The sequence below is a fragment of the Delphinus delphis genome, chromosome 20 (genome assembly GCF_949987515.2).
Source record: "Delphinus delphis chromosome 20, mDelDel1.2, whole genome shotgun sequence".
NCBI lineage: Eukaryota > Metazoa > Chordata > Mammalia > Artiodactyla > Delphinidae > Delphinus > Delphinus delphis.
In genome coordinates this window covers 41,156,574-41,174,212 of record NC_082702.1, presented here as the reverse complement: position 1 = coordinate 41,174,212, position 17,639 = coordinate 41,156,574, and the positions used below count along the sequence as shown (strand labels likewise).

The 17,639-nt window shown below is 44.6% G+C and overlaps 1 protein-coding gene across 1 annotated transcript in view; it reads right to left on the bottom strand.

The window, feature by feature from the left end:
• SLC7A6 (solute carrier family 7 member 6) overlaps positions 1 to 17,639 on the bottom strand; it is a 32,878-nt gene that overhangs the window by 14,154 nt on the left and 1,085 nt on the right. Inside the window, exons 2-3 of the mRNA XM_059998903.1 lie at positions 9,168 to 9,221; positions 7,968 to 8,526 (exon numbers count right to left, since the gene is read on the bottom strand). Of these exons, the coding sequence (XP_059854886.1) occupies positions 7,968 to 8,490 (523 nt within the window). The 5' untranslated portion in view covers positions 8,491 to 8,526; positions 9,168 to 9,221. The remainder of the gene's footprint in view (positions 1 to 7,967; positions 8,527 to 9,167; positions 9,222 to 17,639) is intronic.

The window sequence follows — 17,639 nt, the reverse complement described above, 5'->3', positions numbered from 1 at the left end:
GACCGGATGGAAGGATACACAAAAGCCTGGTCACAGCAGCTGCCTCAGGGAGGAAGACTAAAGCTCTGAGAGGGAGGAGACTTTTCCACTATATACCATTTTATATAGTTTGACTGACTTACCATGCACATACACTTCTTTCTCAGTAAAAGTACTTAATTTAAAACACTCTGTAGGACTTCCCTGGTGGTGCAGTGGTTAAGAATCTGCCTGCCGATGCAGGGGACACAGGTTCAAGCCCTGGTCCGGGAAGATCCCACATGCCGCCGAGCAACTAAGCCCGTGCACCACAACTACTGAGCCTGCGCTCTAGAGCCCACGAGCCACAACTACTGAAGTCCACGCACCTAAGGCCCGTGCTCTGCAGCAAGAGAGCACGTGCAATGAGAAGCCCGCTGGCCTCAACTAGAGAAAAGCCCACGCACAGCAACAAAGACCCAATGCAGCCAAAAATGAATAAATAAATAAAATAAATTTATAAAACAACAACAACAACACTATGTAGCCAGGGAGCAGGACCAGGAGTAGAGTAGGTGAATAAGGAGCCCAGGGCACAAAATTTAAGTAGGCACTCACTGTCGGGGGACAACCTGGCAAGCCTGAGAGTGAGTGCATCCTTAAATGCTGGCCCCAGGAGCCCTGCTTGCTTCACTGGACTCTCAGCCCTGCCAGAGAACAGAGAGCTCTGAGAACAGTCTACCAAGCAGAAGCCAACTCCCTCGAATGTTTTCCTGATTCTAATTAAGAAACAAAATTTCACCATCTGATCCCCCACCTCCCCACCCCACCCCCCACCCGCCTCCCAGAACTCCCATTCCCATCTAGCAGCAAGGACTACACCAGAGCTCAAATACAAGACAGCCAGGCTGAGCCTGGAGGCCAGGCACTCAGACTCAACTACCACAATTAAAACATGCACGCCTTCCCTCTTCCTCCAATCTCATTTCCTTGCTGCATGCCTGCACCAATGAGTGTGGGACCCATGTCAGGGTCTTCCAGGCTCTCTAGGGACTTGTTGCTGAGAAATACTCAAACAGCAGATCCAGATCCAATCCCTAAGCAGAAATAAATCCCCAAAGTCTCTCTGTGGCAAAGATGGCTACATATCTTCTAATATCTGTTCTTCCATCTTTCCTTAGTAATAGAAATTTTAGCTGGAGTCTGGCTGCCCAAAATAATGATGACATTTCCCAGCCTCTTTTGCAGGCCGGTATGGCCAAGTAACTAAGTTCTTAACCCAGGGATATAAGCAAAGTGTTGCATAAGTAAAACCTTATAGGAGTATCTTTGAAGGGTGAGAGGTGTCTTTCTTTGTCCTTCCTGTCAGCTACAAGGCAGACATGACTGGAGCTTGAGTAGCCATCCTGGACCACCAGCCAGAAGTCACATGCTGAGGATGGCAGAGCAGTAAAACAGAAGGAAGGAACCTGAAGAATTATGAAGTCATCCTACTAGCCCCACGCTGCCTACTTCTAACATGTGAGAAATAAATTTCAACATGCTTGAGCCATGCTCCTTTTGGTTTTCAGTTGTTTGAAACCCAGACTAATCCTGAGTAATACATGTGCCCACAGACAAAACTGCAACTCTCATACTCTCCTTCTGATGAGGAGATGGCCTGGCATCTGAAGCCGTAGTTCCAGTTATGCTGACTGTCGCAGCTCCCTTCTCCTACAAGCACTGGGAGGAAAAGGAACATTCCAATTCCTCCCACAAACAGGCCTTCAAGGACAGAGGAGTGCAATCCTTAACAACGACGACAAAGTGGGAAAAGAAAAAGAAGGGGAAAAAAACATCTACAATTCTCTTAGGAGAGAAATGTTCTACAACAGTCTAGGAGAGGTAAACCCTTCCAAGTGGAGATCCTGGAATCAGAAGCTACCTCTTGGCATGTGTATGAATACATAATGTACATGTCTTTTTTAAAAGCCTCCTTGTTTTCAATTACACAAGTATACATATTTAATCTTATTATCAAAACATTCAACCTATACATAGGGTTAGAATCCAGGGTTTTTGAGCAACTGTGGTCAAGGCCAGTCCTCCTCAGGCCTGCCACTGTCAGAACATAAAAGCTGTCTATCCATAGCAACAGCTGACCAAAATAGAGGAGAGTATCCTTCCTACTTAGAACCCTGCCCAGGCATGAGTCCAAGACAGCAAGAGGCAATAGGAAGCCATTCATACATCACACAGTGTTTCCTCACTGCAGTCTCACCCTTGACAGTCTCCCTTTCCTTCTTCCTTCCCCTCCTCTTCCCTTCCCTGTCAGCCTTACCAAACAAATCCTCAGGGACAATGGAGTCTCAGCTGTGAGCACACCTCTGCTGATGCCACTGTGTCAGTGCTGAACTGACTTCCACGTCAGTTCATGGCAAATACTCTCCAATGATGTATTTGAGGTTACATAACAGACAGAATCCCACAGGGATAAATGCACCAAGACCTAAGCCAGAAACACACACTTCTGCAGACAAATCAAGTACTCCTACAATGCTGGGCACCTGGGCTACTGAGAATACTGCTGGTCACCTGGTAAGAGAAAGGACCTATGGACCTCAAGAAGTGCCATTTTCCCCTACAGTCCCATAAGTGAATAAGAGCCCCTAAGCATACGGAGTTCAGCGGGCAGCCTGAGGCCCCACCCACCACAGAAGAGTCCAAGATCCCAGAATACATAATAGCAGAATGACAGTTTCTCAATTTCAGCACAATTGACATTTTGGGCCAGATAAGTCTGTCATGCGGGGCTGTCTTGTGCATTATAGGATGTTCAGCAGCACTCCGGACCTGTACCCACTGGATGCCAGCAACACCCCTTCCCAGCAGTTGCAACAACCAAAAATGTCTCCAAACCTTGCCAAATGTCTCCTGGGGGGGTAACTCATCTCCAGTTGAGAACCACTGTTCTGACATAGTGAGTACCTAAGACAATCTGAAATGCAAAAAAATAAAAGCTGCTTGGATGTATCTCCCTGCCATGTATAACCTGGGACTGGAGTGGAGGGCTGCTGGAAGCCAGGATCTGAAATAGCAATGCCTTCAGGGCCCGAGAAGGTAATATAAATGAGCAAAGGCAAGAATGTCTGGACATAAAACAAGAGGGAGTGGGGGACTGCAGTCAATGGGAGAATATATGCTCCATTTAAAGGAGTAACCACTACTCAAATGCAGGTGATTGTGTGAGGCTGGAATATGGGTCCAAGTTTGCCAGAACTTTTGATTTTTCAAGAGAAAGGGCAAGTCCTGATTTTTAAATGTTGGCAAGTAATTCAAAATTATTTAGAACACTGTGCAGGCCCAATATATCTGTGGGCCAAGGGTGGCCCGTGGGCCAACAGCTTGCAGCTCTGCCCTAGAGTTAGTTATATGGAGACTGCCTAGGCCCTTTCTTCTAGGATGGAATTTTAATTGTCTAGCTTAGCATGGATATAACTTCTTTAAGCAGTCTCCCAACTAACCTGGACCCCTCTCCTGTCTCAGTTTCAAGACTAACGTAATTCTCCTACCCAAGCCTCACCCAGCATTCAGTGCAGATCTTTGTTTTTTCCCCTAATTATGACATAGTTGTTTTCTTCCAATTTAGGTCTCTTGAGACCAGGCTGCTCTCAGTGCCACCTCTGTCCAAGGAGGCTCCCTCCAGGACACCCCAGCTTAGCTGGATGATACATCAGCCTGATTCTACACCCTAATTTCCAAGAAGAGGAGTAAACTGAGCCCTAAACCCTAATCTGTTAGGATGGGACAAGGTTTTAATGACTTGGCACCAGCTCTGACAAATTTCCCGCCCTCAGGCCCGCTTTATGGAAATACCTTGGTTTCTGGAATAGGGGTTTTTGGTAATGCAAATACTGAGTCATCTGTGTAAAAGTACATTTGAATGAAAGAAGTTATATGATACCATAACTTTGCATTTCTAAGAGGTGAGGTCTCTCCTCCAATCAAAAGATCAGTTCCTAGTGTGGGGATGGGCTTCCTAAGAAAAAACAATGGGAAAAATCATAAAAGAAAAAAGATTTAACAAACAAAAATCTTCTTTATGTGAAAAATTATGTACAGAGGTGCCCTTTGATTTGGTTACTCTTGGAATTCATCCTAAGGCCATCAAGGGACCAATGCACAGGCACTCACAGGTGCTCAGAAAAGAGTACAAATTCACGAAATCTTCTAGAAAGCAACTGGGTAAAACACGAAGAAACTTAAAACAGTTTAATTCTTTAGACACAGGGATTTCTCTTTTATAATTTTATCCTAATAAAATATGAAGAAACTCTGAAAATGATTTCTACACAGCAGCATTATTTTTAATAATGATATTATAGGGCATTTACTGTATGCCAGTCAGAGAGAAGTATTGTACTTTATTTGTATTGATTCACTTATTCCTCACAACAATCTTTTCAGATAGGTACTATCAATGAAATGAAAAAAAAATGTTGCCTGTCATATCAGTAAACAAAGAATGTTGCAGCCATCAAGCCATCACAAAACAGCTGCTCCCCGGAGAGCCCTAAGGGAACTCAGGATAGAAACAGATGCCTGCCACCTAGCAGTCAGCCACCCACTAACTGCAGCCACCCCCGACAGTGCACCCTGAAGAAACTTAGGTTGAGAAACCACAGGACACTGCCCCCAGATAGCTGAGCTACATATCAAAGGAGTGATTTCAACGAGCCCTGACTTTTGCATTTTTCCATACATAGAAAAGAGCTAAATTCCTTAATGAGATATCTGGTTTTCTTTAATTAACAGTAATCTTTTGGGACTTCCCTGGCGGTCCAGTGGGTAAGACTCCAAGCTTCCACTGCAGGGGGCATGGGTTCGATCCCATTTTTTTGGCAGCGGAAAAACCAAAAACAAACAAAAAAACAGTAATCTTTTAATGTTCCAACTACCTGGTCTTTGTTGCAAAAACTCCTATATATCCCGGCCCCTCCCTTACCTCTTTGCAGCAGTGTCTCAGAGCTATCTGAGATGCTGTGCCCCAGGCTTAAGTCCTCAGTTTTGTCTGCTGAATAAAAATAATTCTCAACTTTTAGGTTGTGCATGTTTTTTTCAGTTCACAGTACAATCACTATTCCCATTTTACAAAATGAGAAAATTAAGGCACCAGTTAACTATCTCCTCCAAGGTCAATAGCTACTCAATGGTAAAGCTGGAATCAAACCCAGCCTGGCATGGGAGCCTATGATCTTCCCCCTCCCCCCACCCACTGGCCATGCCGAGAGGCATACGGGATCCTAGTTCCCCAACCAGGGATTGAACCCACATCCCCTGCAGTGGAAGCTCAGAGTCTTAACCACTGGACCGCCAGGGAAGTCCTCTTTTTTGGAATCCTAACCACTAGGCCACCAGGGAACTCCCAAGGGAGGCTATGATCTTAACCACTATATTACACTGCCTGGAAACTACTTGTGTGTCCCAAACCATGTTTTCTAAGAATATTTGGTGAAAGGGATTAAATATTAAATTTTTTTAAATGCAGTATACAAACCACAAAGAGTATTATACCAAGGGTACTTTTTTAAAATGATGGATAAGCAGAAAAAAAAATAGCAGAAGGTATTTCACACAAATAGTAACAATAGTTCTCTGGGAGGTAAAATCATGGGTGATTTTAACTTTCTTTTTTTGCATTTTTCTAATTCTCTGTAGGGTCTATGCATCACCTTTTAATAAAAAAGAAGATATATATATATATATATATAACTTTAAAAAATGTTTCTTTTGGGACTTCCCTGGTGGAGCAGTGGCTAAGAATGCCACAATGCCACAATGAAGTGCCACAATGAAGACCCAACACAGCCAAAAATAAATAAATAAAATAAATAAATTTATTTTTAAAAAATGTTTCTTTTGAAGAACATTTCACAAAAAGGGGGGAAATCCATGATATACTAAGTTTAAAAAGCAGAATATCAAGTTATATGCAAAGTATGATTCCAATTCTATAACAGAAAGAAATGAAGACGTAACTGAACTATTAAAAGTACCCATACGTCAGGCTTCCTGGTGGCGCAAGGGTTAAGAACACGCCTGCCAATGCAGGGTACACAGGTTCGAGCCCTGGTCCGGGAAGATCCCACACGCCACGAGCAACTAAGCCCGTGCTACTAAGCCTGTGCTCTATAGCCTGCGAGCCACAACTACCGAAGCCCGTGTGCCTACAACCCGGGCTCGCAACAAAGAGAAGCCACTGCAATAAGAAGACTGCGCACCACAACGAGGAGTAGCCCCCCACCCCCACCCCGTCTCCGCAACTAGAGAAAAGCCCACGCATAACAACAAAGACCCAACGCAGCCAAAAACAAATAAATAAATAAATTTATTTTTTTTTAGAAGTACTCCTGAGTTTCACTGGTGGCGCAGTGGTTAAGAATCCACCTGCCAACGCAGGGGACACGGGTTCGAGCCCTGGCCCTGGCAGATCCCACATGCCGCGGAGCAACTAAGCCTGTGCACCACAACTACCAAAGCCCGCGCGCCGTGCTCCGCAATAAGAGAAGTCACTGCAATGAGAAGCCCGCGTACCGCAACGAAGACCCAACGCAGCCAAAAATAAAAATAAAATAAATTTATTAAAAAAAAAAAGTACTCCTGTCTGGGGACTTCCCTGACAGTCCAGCGGTTAAGACTCTGCGCTCCCAATGCAGGGGGCGCGGGTTCAGTCGCTGCATGACGCGGCCAAAATAAATAAATAAATATTAAAAAAAATAAAAGTACTCATGTCTTGGCGGTAGATTATAGGTGATTTGAGGCTAATTTAAATTTCTCCTGAACAAACATGTTTTATAATCAGAAAATTATTCCCTTTTTTGGAGAGCTTAGGCTAGAGTCCCCCTGGTGAAACCCTATCACATATACCACTGAGTTCCCACTTTCTCTCCTCCCAGGGGTATCTGTGGAAGAGTTCCCTTTTAACATCTGTCTTTAATAAATTCCTTAAAGTCAGGAGTCACAGCATACTGTACAATCCTTTACGGCTAAGTCCAAGGTACTGTCAGTCTATTTTTAACACTGTGGATAAACTACACATACTGCCAACGCTTTGCAAGCAAAGATATGGAAAGAACAGAGTATAATTAAGTGCCTCTGGCAGCACAGTGCTAAGGAACACAGGGAATTCTGGGCCACTTCTCAGCTAAAACACTAGCTTTACTAGACTAAGTTCACAATAATCTTCTCTCCCTTCCAGTGTTTTCACACAGAATTCCTCCTTACAACCTCATAAGAAAAAAAGGAAAATAAAGAGAGATCCACTGGGATCTCAGGTTCTGCCCTCAGAAACCAAATACAGGGTAGAAGCCACCTTCCTCGCTGGCCGCAGGCAGAGCCTGTTTACAAAGTCAGCATAAAGAAATCTGAAACACCAGTGGGAAACAGCCATTTTGGTGTGGTGCCTGCTGCTTAGATCGGCCTGTGAAGAGTGGCAGTGGCAGGAAGGAGTGGTCCTACTGTGAGCCTGTAGGACATAAAGCCTTGGGACCCCCACAGTCTAGAGAAGCCCATTTCCTCACTGATGGCTTTAAACTGGTCTAAGATTAAAAGCTGGGAAGCAAAATAACTTTTTTTTTTTTTGGAGCAGCAGAATAAACGCCTCAGCACTGAGGGTTTTTCCTGGGTTAAGTTACAACTAGTGATGTTGACACCAATCAAAATAAGACAAATATAAGACATGCACCAACCTGTCACATAGACTGGGGAACAGAACTCAGGGACACCGAAGAAGGAAAGTGAGGCACCAGAAGCCACAAACAGATTCAGACTCTCCCCATCCCCATCCTTTACCCTTACTTATCTCAGGAACAAATGACTTTGGTGAAATTGCTTCTTCAAAAAGGTAAGATGCCTCTCTTCCCCACAGAAAAAGAAAAGCAAATTATGCTCTTCAAATATAAATTACCATTAGCATTATAAAAATAACCCACAGCCCCACGCATACTCCCCCGCTAAGCCCTCAGACTTACACATGCAGGCTGCAGCGAGGAGACGGCAGGCCAGGTACGGGGGCTCGCAGGTGGGAAAGGAGGGCTGGATGATGTAGTTGGCAAAGGTGATAGCGATAATGGCCTGACTGGTGGGCTCAACAATTAGCAGGGAGGCCCAGAGGCGGATAAAGGCAATGAAGCCCCCAAAGGCCTCTAGAATATAAGCGTAGCTGGCCCCCGACTTGGTGATGGTGGTCCCCAGTTCTGCATAGCAAAGGGCACCCACAACGGAGAAAAGCCCACCAATGGCCCATATGATCAGCGACAACCCATAGGAGGCAGTGTAGACCAGCACGCCCTTGGGTGAGACAAAGATTCCTGAGCCGATCATGTTGCCCACCACCAGGCTGACCCCATTCAGCAGAGAGATCTCCTTCTTTAGCTGCATAGTTTCTGTGGACCGCTGAGGCAGCATGCTGACATCTTCTTCCTCCCTGGGCCGGCTGGCCTCAGGAATGAGATGGTATGTGGGTGTGGGGCTCTCCAGCTCCCTGGCTTCCATGGCAAATAGTTCCTTCACAACTGTGTTTACTATGGCCTGGCAAAGAATATAAGTATGTCAGTCTAGGGTAGTGGCTGATAAGGCTCTAGTTCAGACCTGCAAGGCAGGCAGATTTCCCTGCCTACCTCTTGTGTAGGGACAGCATGACTCATACACAGACCTAAATACAATGAGCCTGTCTGAGTTCCCACCACAGGATACAGAGAAATGGAGGCAGGCTGACCTCCACTGCTCCCAGGAAAGACACCAACAGGGCTCAGACACGACATGAGGGTGACTTCTAACAAGAGTCTTGATGCCCAGGGTAGGCTGGCATTAGGTTTATCCATAGCATGGATTCTCCCTGAGGTGTAGGTTTTGCTCTGTTCTTACCAACTTAAAACCTACAAACTTGCCAGAGTCCCAGCACTAGGTTCACAGCACTAGCCAGCCTGATAGGCCTTTCAGTTTCCATACTCACTCACCTCCACCCAAACATAAACAGGGACTTCTGCAGTGTCCAGCCACATGTGGAGAGGTCTGTAGCTACTCTCAGGCCAGCAAAGAACATGAACAGGTGGTGGGAAGGGCTAGGAAGATGCTAAGACAAGGGCATATCGCTATTGCAGAGACTAGACCAAGGAGAGAACATCCATGAAAATACACACCCTTGTGTTGCTTTGTCCATTAACACCCACCTCACTTCCCACGTTGCTGCTTCCTCATTCAACACCTTTCTTCTTCTAAAGTGCCTAAAAGAGAGGGATAACATAATAAGACCAGATGAAGAAAGAACATTCAGAGGGCACCCTAATGTGGGACTCATCTGCTATTGGCTTATTTGCTTTCCTCCTCAGCCTGCCTCTCACTACCACCTGGGGCTGCAAAGAGATTCCCCCAAAACAGGACCCAGTAATCTTGACACCAAAACAAAGCTATAAGTCTCCTCTTATCCACAGATCTGGCATTGGAAGGCATCCTGTAGGGAGATGGTGTGCACACGTACATACATGCACACTGCTTCTTTTGGATCAGCATTGGGCCAATCCAGAAACCTCAAGGAAGCTGGATCCCACACCAACCTATCTATGAAGGACCCAGAATCTGTCGGAGGAAGACAAGCACCTTCCTGACCCCGCACTCAGCAGGACCTTCTCTCTTCCTCAATTTCTGTGCCCTAGGAATTGGGAATTCAGATCCCCAACTCCTACTGCATCTTCTGGAGAAAGGAATCTGGTAAGCCACTTGATTCCCTCCCAGGAGTCAGTCCTTTAAGGTCACAGAGATAACTTCCAGGAATAAGAATGGGATCAGTACGTCATCTTCCCAGAACCTTCTCATCTAGTCAACAACAACGGATGTGCTGGAATCTTGCCTCATGGAGCTCAGAGCAAGTGAACCACAGCCACTCAAGACTGAGTAGTTCTCAGGGAAAACTCCAATCTCCACAGGCCCCACTCAAAACTCCTGCCTTACCTGTCCCAGTACCCCTCCAGAGTCTAGACCTGAGCCCAAGTGAAAAAGCTCCTCTGGGGCCATTAATAAGCCTTCCCCCACTCCCAGCGGAGTTGAGCCAGCCTCCTTCTGCTTATTATGAGGCCTGGCTTTAAGGCAGCACCACTTTTCCTTTCCTCCTGGCACCAAGCCATGAAGGTAACTCTATGCAGGCACGTGGGAAAATATCTGTTTTCATGTGTCTGTCAGGTGAGCTCAGATATGCATGAAAACAAAACTAGGAAACACCTGAAGAGCCTGTCTCACATAGAGTCAGGTGCAGGGACTTCCCTAGTGGCGCACTGGTTAAGAATCCACCTGCCAATGCAGGGGACACGGATTCGAGCCCTGGTCCTGGAAGATCCCACATACCGCGGAGCAACTAAGCCCGTGCACCACAACTACTGAGCCTGCGCTCTAGAGCCCACAAGTCACAACTACTGAGCCCATGTACCACAACTACTGAAGCCCGCGCACCTAGAGCCCGTGCCCCGCAACAAGAGAAGCCACCGCAATGAGAAGCCCACGCAACGCAACAAAGAGTAGCCCCTGCTCGCTGCAACTAGAGAAAGCCCGCGCTCAGCAACAAAGACCCAACGCAGCCAAAAATAAATTAAAAAAAAAAAAGAGTCAGGTGCAGGCTCTTCATCAGTGAGTGCTTCCATGTGTATGCTCTATGCACGTTAATAAACTTGATTGTTTTTCTCTTGTTAATCTGTCTTTTGCCAGTTTAATTTACAACTCCCCAGCCAAGGAACCTAAAATGGGTAGAGGGAAAGTGTTCCCCCCCCCCCCCCCACCGCACCTTACATTCCTTTAAAAAACAAAAAAGTCAGTGCACAGAGACTTGGGTTGCCCACTCAACCCAACATGGAGGCAAGCAGAGAAACCTGGCCCCAGTGGTCACTCCAGCCTCCCCCTATTCATCAGACCCCAGCTGGTGGAGAGGGGGAGGAGGTTACCACGTATTCTATTTGGACTTCTGATGCCAGACTGTGAGTTTTCTATCAAACAATTCTGCAACACCCAGCAGATCTGGTGTCTGCTACAATTTAATCAATTCTAACACCACCTACCTGGAAATAGCAACAGATTCCTCAGGTTAAGGGCTCAATCTTACAAAACAGCCCTCCCCACTCAACTTAAGATGCCAAATCGCAAGTCCAGGTTTTTCCTGTGCTTCTGACCAACTGGCTATGAATCGGAGGTTCCCACTATCCCCTCCTCGGGTTCAATTAATTTGCTAGAGCTGCCCACAGAACTCAGGAAAACAGTTTACTTACTAGATTACCAGTTCATTATAAAGGATATAACTCAGGAACAGCCAGAAGGAAGAGAGGCAAGGTATGGAGAAGAGGCACGGGAAGCTCTCCAAAACCTGTCCTTTTGGGTTCTTTATGGAGGCTTCATTACAAAGGCATAACTGATCAAATCACTGACCACTGGTGATTGATTCAATCTCCGGACCCTCTCCCCTCCCAGGAGGTCGGACCTGGACTAAAACTTCCAAACCCTCTAATCGCAGGGTTGGTTCCCGCGACAAGCAACCCCCATCCTTAGAGGATCTAGATGCTTTCAAAAAAATCACCTCATTAACAAACTCAGGTGTGTTGAAGGGGGCTGGTTATATGAATAACAAAAGACATCCATTTAACCTTTACTGATCTGGAGCTATTTCAGGAACTGGGAACAAAACAAATGTTATAACAAAAGATGCCTCTGTGGCTCTTATTAGGAAATTACAAGAGCTGTGGGACAGGAACAGTGGACAAAGACCAAATAAATAATCACAATATCACAAGGAGGGAAAAAGGTAAACTCACTTCACTGGAAAATTTAAAAATAGGATGAAATGTAACTGCCTTGACTTCTAACTTTCACTTAAGATGTAGAAATCTGGGAAAAGCATCACTCCGACTCCAATGACAAGAAAAAGGCAGATAATCTACAGAATTGTAACTTTTCTTGAAATCATTAGAGAGCTGAGGTTACAGGCCAACCAACCAGACTGAGATTTAGGGAAAAACAGATACCTCCCAGAGAGATGCAAGTTCTGGCTTACCTGTGGCGGAGGGAGAACAATGGAACCACCATACAGGCAGGAAAGAAGAATTCAATTCGGGAACAATTTTTAATGAATTACTAAAGGTCAAGTTTGGGTTAGCAAGAGCCGTAGACACTTAGAGGGTTTTCTCCAGTGAGACCTCAGTGGGTGCTCACAAGAATTACTAGGCCAGAGAAAGCCTCTCAGAAGTGCTGGCCTGGAGAAGGAAAGCAGTCACTGCTCTGGGAAAAATATGAAGGTCCACCTGCTCCCTTCTCTAAAAATCTTAAACACCTGGGGAATGGGGAAACTGTCATTCCCAAGGCAGCTGGGACAGGGTGAAAGAAAAAATAAAACAATCCTTTCTGCCTGAGGGAGGAGCAGGAAATTCTGGTCCAGACAATTAGACATGGCAGGCTCACCCAGAAAGATCCAACCCCCCCGACCCAGGGAAATAGGGCCTGCCTAAGGCTGAGGCTGAACCAAGACAACAGAGAACCGCTCTACTCCCCACCACCAGGTTAGCAAGCACCCAGCAACAAGGCTGTGGTACACTGTGTGCTGAGGCACAGGTGTACAAAGACCTAATGCTGAGGGTGGAGCATAAACACAGAAAAATGCACCCTCAGGGCAAGGAAACACCAGAGGAATTTGGAGCCACTGGTGCACCTAAGGTAATCATAGCAACAACAAAACTCAAACCCAACTCACCTCCTAACTGACTCAAACTCCCACATTAACAGGCTAGCAAAAGAAGACGTTGTACCCATTTCCCAGAATAAAGACTATGTACCTCAATCTCTACTTTTCCACATATTACATCTGACAATCAATAACAAATCACAAGCAACATAAAAAAAGCAATAAAAACAACCCACTATCAAGAGGCAAATTAATCAATAGGACAAGACTTAGAGATGATCCAGATATTGGAACTATCAGACAGGGAATTTAAACTAACTGTGACTGGGACTTCCCTGGTGGTGCAATGGTTAAGAATCCGCCTGCCAATGCAGGGGACAAGGGTTCGAGCCCTGGTTGTAAAAGATCCCACATGCTGCGGAGCAACTAAGCCTGTGCGCCACAACTACTGAACCTACGCTCTATAGCCCACGAGCTGCAACTACTGAGCCCGTGTGCCACAACTACTGAAGCCTGTGTGCATAGAGCCTGTGCTCCGCAACAAGAGAAGCCACTGCAATGAGAAGTCCACGCACCACAGTGAAGAGTAGCCCCCGCTCGCCACAGCTAGAGAAAGCCCGCACGCAGCGACAAAGACCCAACGCAGCCAAATATAAATAAATTTATAAAAAAAAGAATATACATATATACATTTATATGTGAATCACTTTGCTGTACAGCAGAAATTAATACAACATTGTAAATCAGCTGTACTTCAATAAAATAAATTTAAAAATAAATAAATAAATAAAATAACTATGATTGATACATTAAAGGCTCTGATGGAAAATTTGGTCAGCATGCAGGAACATATGTGGAATTTCAGCAGAGAAATGAAAACCATACAAGTCAAAATGTGAAAAAATCCAGAACAGAGCATCTAAGAGTTGTAGGACAATATCAAATGGTCTGAGGTAAATATTAAAAAATATACTTTTTTGATTCTATTAAATGCCTTAGAATATAACTAACTGCCTAAAGCAAAAATAGTAGCAATGCAGCGTTAATATATTGCATAGGTAAAAGTAAAGTGTATGAAAACAATAGCACAAAGATAAGAAAGAAGAACTGGGAGTTATACTACTGTAAGATTCTTATATAATATTATATGTGAAAACTGATGTAATATTATTTAAAGGTAGACTGTGATTAATTGAAGATGTACATTGTGAAACTAGGGCAAACACCAGAAAGTTAAAAACGGTATAAATAATAAGCCAACAGTGGAGATAAAACAGATCATAAAAAATACTCAATCCAAAAGTAGGTAGAGAAAAGAAGAAAAAAGAAGCAAAGAACACATGAAATAAGTAGAAAACAGAAAACAACTAGCAAGGTGGAAGATTTTAATCCAACCATATCAATAATAACATGAAATGTAAATGATCTAAACACACCAATTATAAGACAGACATTGTTGGGTTAGATAAAAATGCAAAACCCAATATGCAGTCTACAGGAAACCCACTTGAACTATAAAGACATAAGTTACAGGTAAAAAGATGGTGAAAAAACATGTAAACACTAATCAGAACCAAGGGGGAGGGCTTCCCTGGTGGCGCAGTGGTTGAGAGTCCGCCTGCCAATACAGGGGACACGGGTTCGCGCCCCGGTCCGGGAGGATCCCGGGCGGAGCGCGGAGCGGCTGCGCCCGTGAGCCATGGCCGCTGAGTCTGCGCGTCCGGAGCCTGGGCTCCGCAACGGGAGAGGCCACAACAGTGAGAGGCCCGCGTACCGCAAAAAACAAAAGAAAAACAAAGGGGAGTAACTATATTAACATCCGACGAGACTTCAGAATAAGAAGTATTGCTAGGGATAAAAGAGAACATTATATAATGATAAAGAGGTCAATTCAGCAAGAAGAAAATTCTAAACGTGTATTTCCCCCAACAGCATAGCTTCAAAATACATGAAGCAAAAAGTGATAGATCTGAAAGGAAAAACAGACATCCACGATTATAGTTGGAGACTTCAATACACCTCTCTCAGTCACCAACAGAACAAGTAAACATAAAATCAGCAAGGATCTAGAACACCTGAAAATGGAATGTCCCAACATAGTTCTTGTCTAAAATTATGTGAATTCTGAGGGGAAAAACAAACAAAGAAAGGCACCTGCAATAGGGCTTACCTCCATGCAGGAGATGGGGGCAGATCAGGGGTGGGAGACAGCCTTCCAACAGGGAATAACTGCTTTGGCTCCTCAAGTTTCACAACAGAATACCAACCTTACTATCTACTGAGTTGGTTGCTATCAGAGCACAGTTAGAAACCCTTCCTCAGGTGCTGCCCGAGGTCTTTAGGATCAATTCCAACCTTCTTATCAGGGCCTTATCACTAGACCCCCTGCTGCATATGGTCCCTCCCATGGTCCAGCCACACTGAATTACTTACAGTTTCCAGAACCTGGAGTAGTCCAGGGTTTCCAGAGCCCATCAGAAAAACACATCTTTGCTCATACTGAGTCTTTTGCCTCTAACACCCTTCTCCTCCCACCATTTTCCTCAACATCCTGGCTGACTTCTTTCTCCACACATATCCTTGTGTCCCTGCATGTGTGTGTCTAGTCTCCCTCTCTCGAAAACACAGTCTCTTGGGAATTCCCTGGCCGTCCAGTGGTTAGGATCTGTGCTTCCACTGCAGGGGGCCCAGGTTCGATCCATGGTTGGGGAACTAAGATCCCGCAAGCCCCTCGGCATGGCAAACAAAACAAAACAAAAGTCTCTAAACTCATTGTTGAAGACAGTGTTCATTAAACAATTCCATACACCCTATAAGTAATTTTCTGCCTTGAGAAACTAGTGTTAAACCCCACTTGTAAGGACATAACACAGCTTTTAACAGGTTTTCATCATATTTTCCAAGCTCCTGTGCAGCAGATAATAAAGGAATTCACTAGACCACTAAAATTTCCTCATGAAAATTTAACCATGAAACTATCATATGCAATTTTCAGGGAGAAAAATTGTCTCTTTCAAAGTTCAAACAAAGAATATTTTACAAGCTGTATTCTAAAACTTTTATAATTGATGACTATGAAAAAAAAACAAAAAAACGCTGTTGAGAAAGACACCAAAATCTTAAATGTGGTGAAAACACAGAAGACTTTTTCTTTTTTATACTTTGAGTTTTACAAAATTTCTACAATGAAAATGTATTACTCTTTTTATGCTTAAACTTAAATTATGTGACTCTTTACATTTGTCTTTTCACTTAGGACACCAGGAAACTCAATATCAAATTCAGCTCCCAATCACAGTGAACAGATACCCTCACTTTTCAACAGTACCTGATATCTAGTCTTCTCCATGGCTTTGGTTTCCTATTTTTACTTCCTCATTGCAAGTATCTTTAAATATAAACCACCAAAATTACTCTTTAGAAAGAGATATAATAAATATATGTTATTTATATAATAATTATAGTGTTACATAACTGTTAATTATGTGTGAGCCATTCTCTTTACTAGCATTGTACTCAAATAACTAACTGAAACGGTTTACAACTTGCAAAGATCCAAGAAAATTAACGAAGAACAGAGCAATAATATCCACCTGTGAGGAAATAAGCAAACATCACACTTTCATAAGCCACCTCATCGTAAATGGTCAGGTACGAAGAAGAAAATGAAGTCTTAGAAGTTCCATCACACCCACAGTGGGGTGTAACTGAACACGTGTCTGAGAACCAGCCTGGTCCTTTCAAGTCATGCATGTCTAGACAACTGCTGTTCCCTCTGTCCCAGGTCCCATAAGCACCACCTGCATCACTTTTGTAGTAATGTATCCACACATTCTGGAGGCTACAGCAGGAAGGACAAAGGACAGAAGTCAGGAAATTTCCTGTGTACCAAGAAATGCCAGAGAGATCAGTCATATAACTCCTATTATTTTTGGTTTGTAATAAAAATATGTCCACAGTCAGAAAGGGAAGGAGGCAGACAGGAGAATATCAGGCCTGTGGTTTCCCACAAATTTGTCAGGAAAGGAAAATCAAATATAAGAACTTTTAATGACAATCTGAGACCAAAGTTGGGAAGCAAAAGCCATTAGCACGCAGTGGGACCTCAGCAATGTAGGCAGCCTGGGCCGTTTCCTCAAGGGCCTCCCAACAAGAACAGAGATTTCAGGAAGCTCTCACAGGCTTTCAAAAGTCTGCTCCTCCCAGATCTTCAAAATCAGGGAGCAGCTCTCAGAGATAAGCACCAGATGGCTGCGCATTCTGCTAGCCTGGTAGTGCTTTTTCTTCCCCATCAAGGGCAGAGACTGAATTCTTTTTACCAAGCACACAGTCCAGTGCACACAAGAGGTACTCAAAAACAAATGTTAAATTAAATATTGATTCCTGCTTATCACTGGCTATAACACAAGTGGTGCCCAAACTGTTCACTCAGTGCTCTGTTAAGAATTCTCTTAATGTTTCACAAATATCGCCTTCCATTTACGACATGAGATGATCAAACAAGATGACAGGATGTGAAGACACTAAGAAGAGCCATAGAAGCAGGAGCACACACCGTCCTCCCTCCAACAGGCCAGTCTCCCCGCGGCCCCAGGAAGCTCTGCTCAGGTGCTCACATCCTCAGGCTCGTCCCCTGGGCCTTTACTCATTTTCTGAGTCTCTCCGACGCAGCACAAGTTCTTTCTCAGCACCAGACTCACACTGGAGTATCTCACACGGTCTCTTTCACGTTCACAGGGTCGCACTCAGGGCCACTCTGACCGCGGTCTCTCTCACACTCAGTCTCTCACAATCTCCCTCTCTCAGTCCCTCTCACACTCATGGAGTCACCTCCACACTAGGGTCTCTCTCACACACACACCGAGTCTCCGTCACACTAACAGCGTCACCCTCACACTGCGTCTCGCACACTCAGGGTCACCCTCAGACTGACACACACACACACACAGACACACACACACGGCGTCCTCCTCACACGCTCAGTCTTACA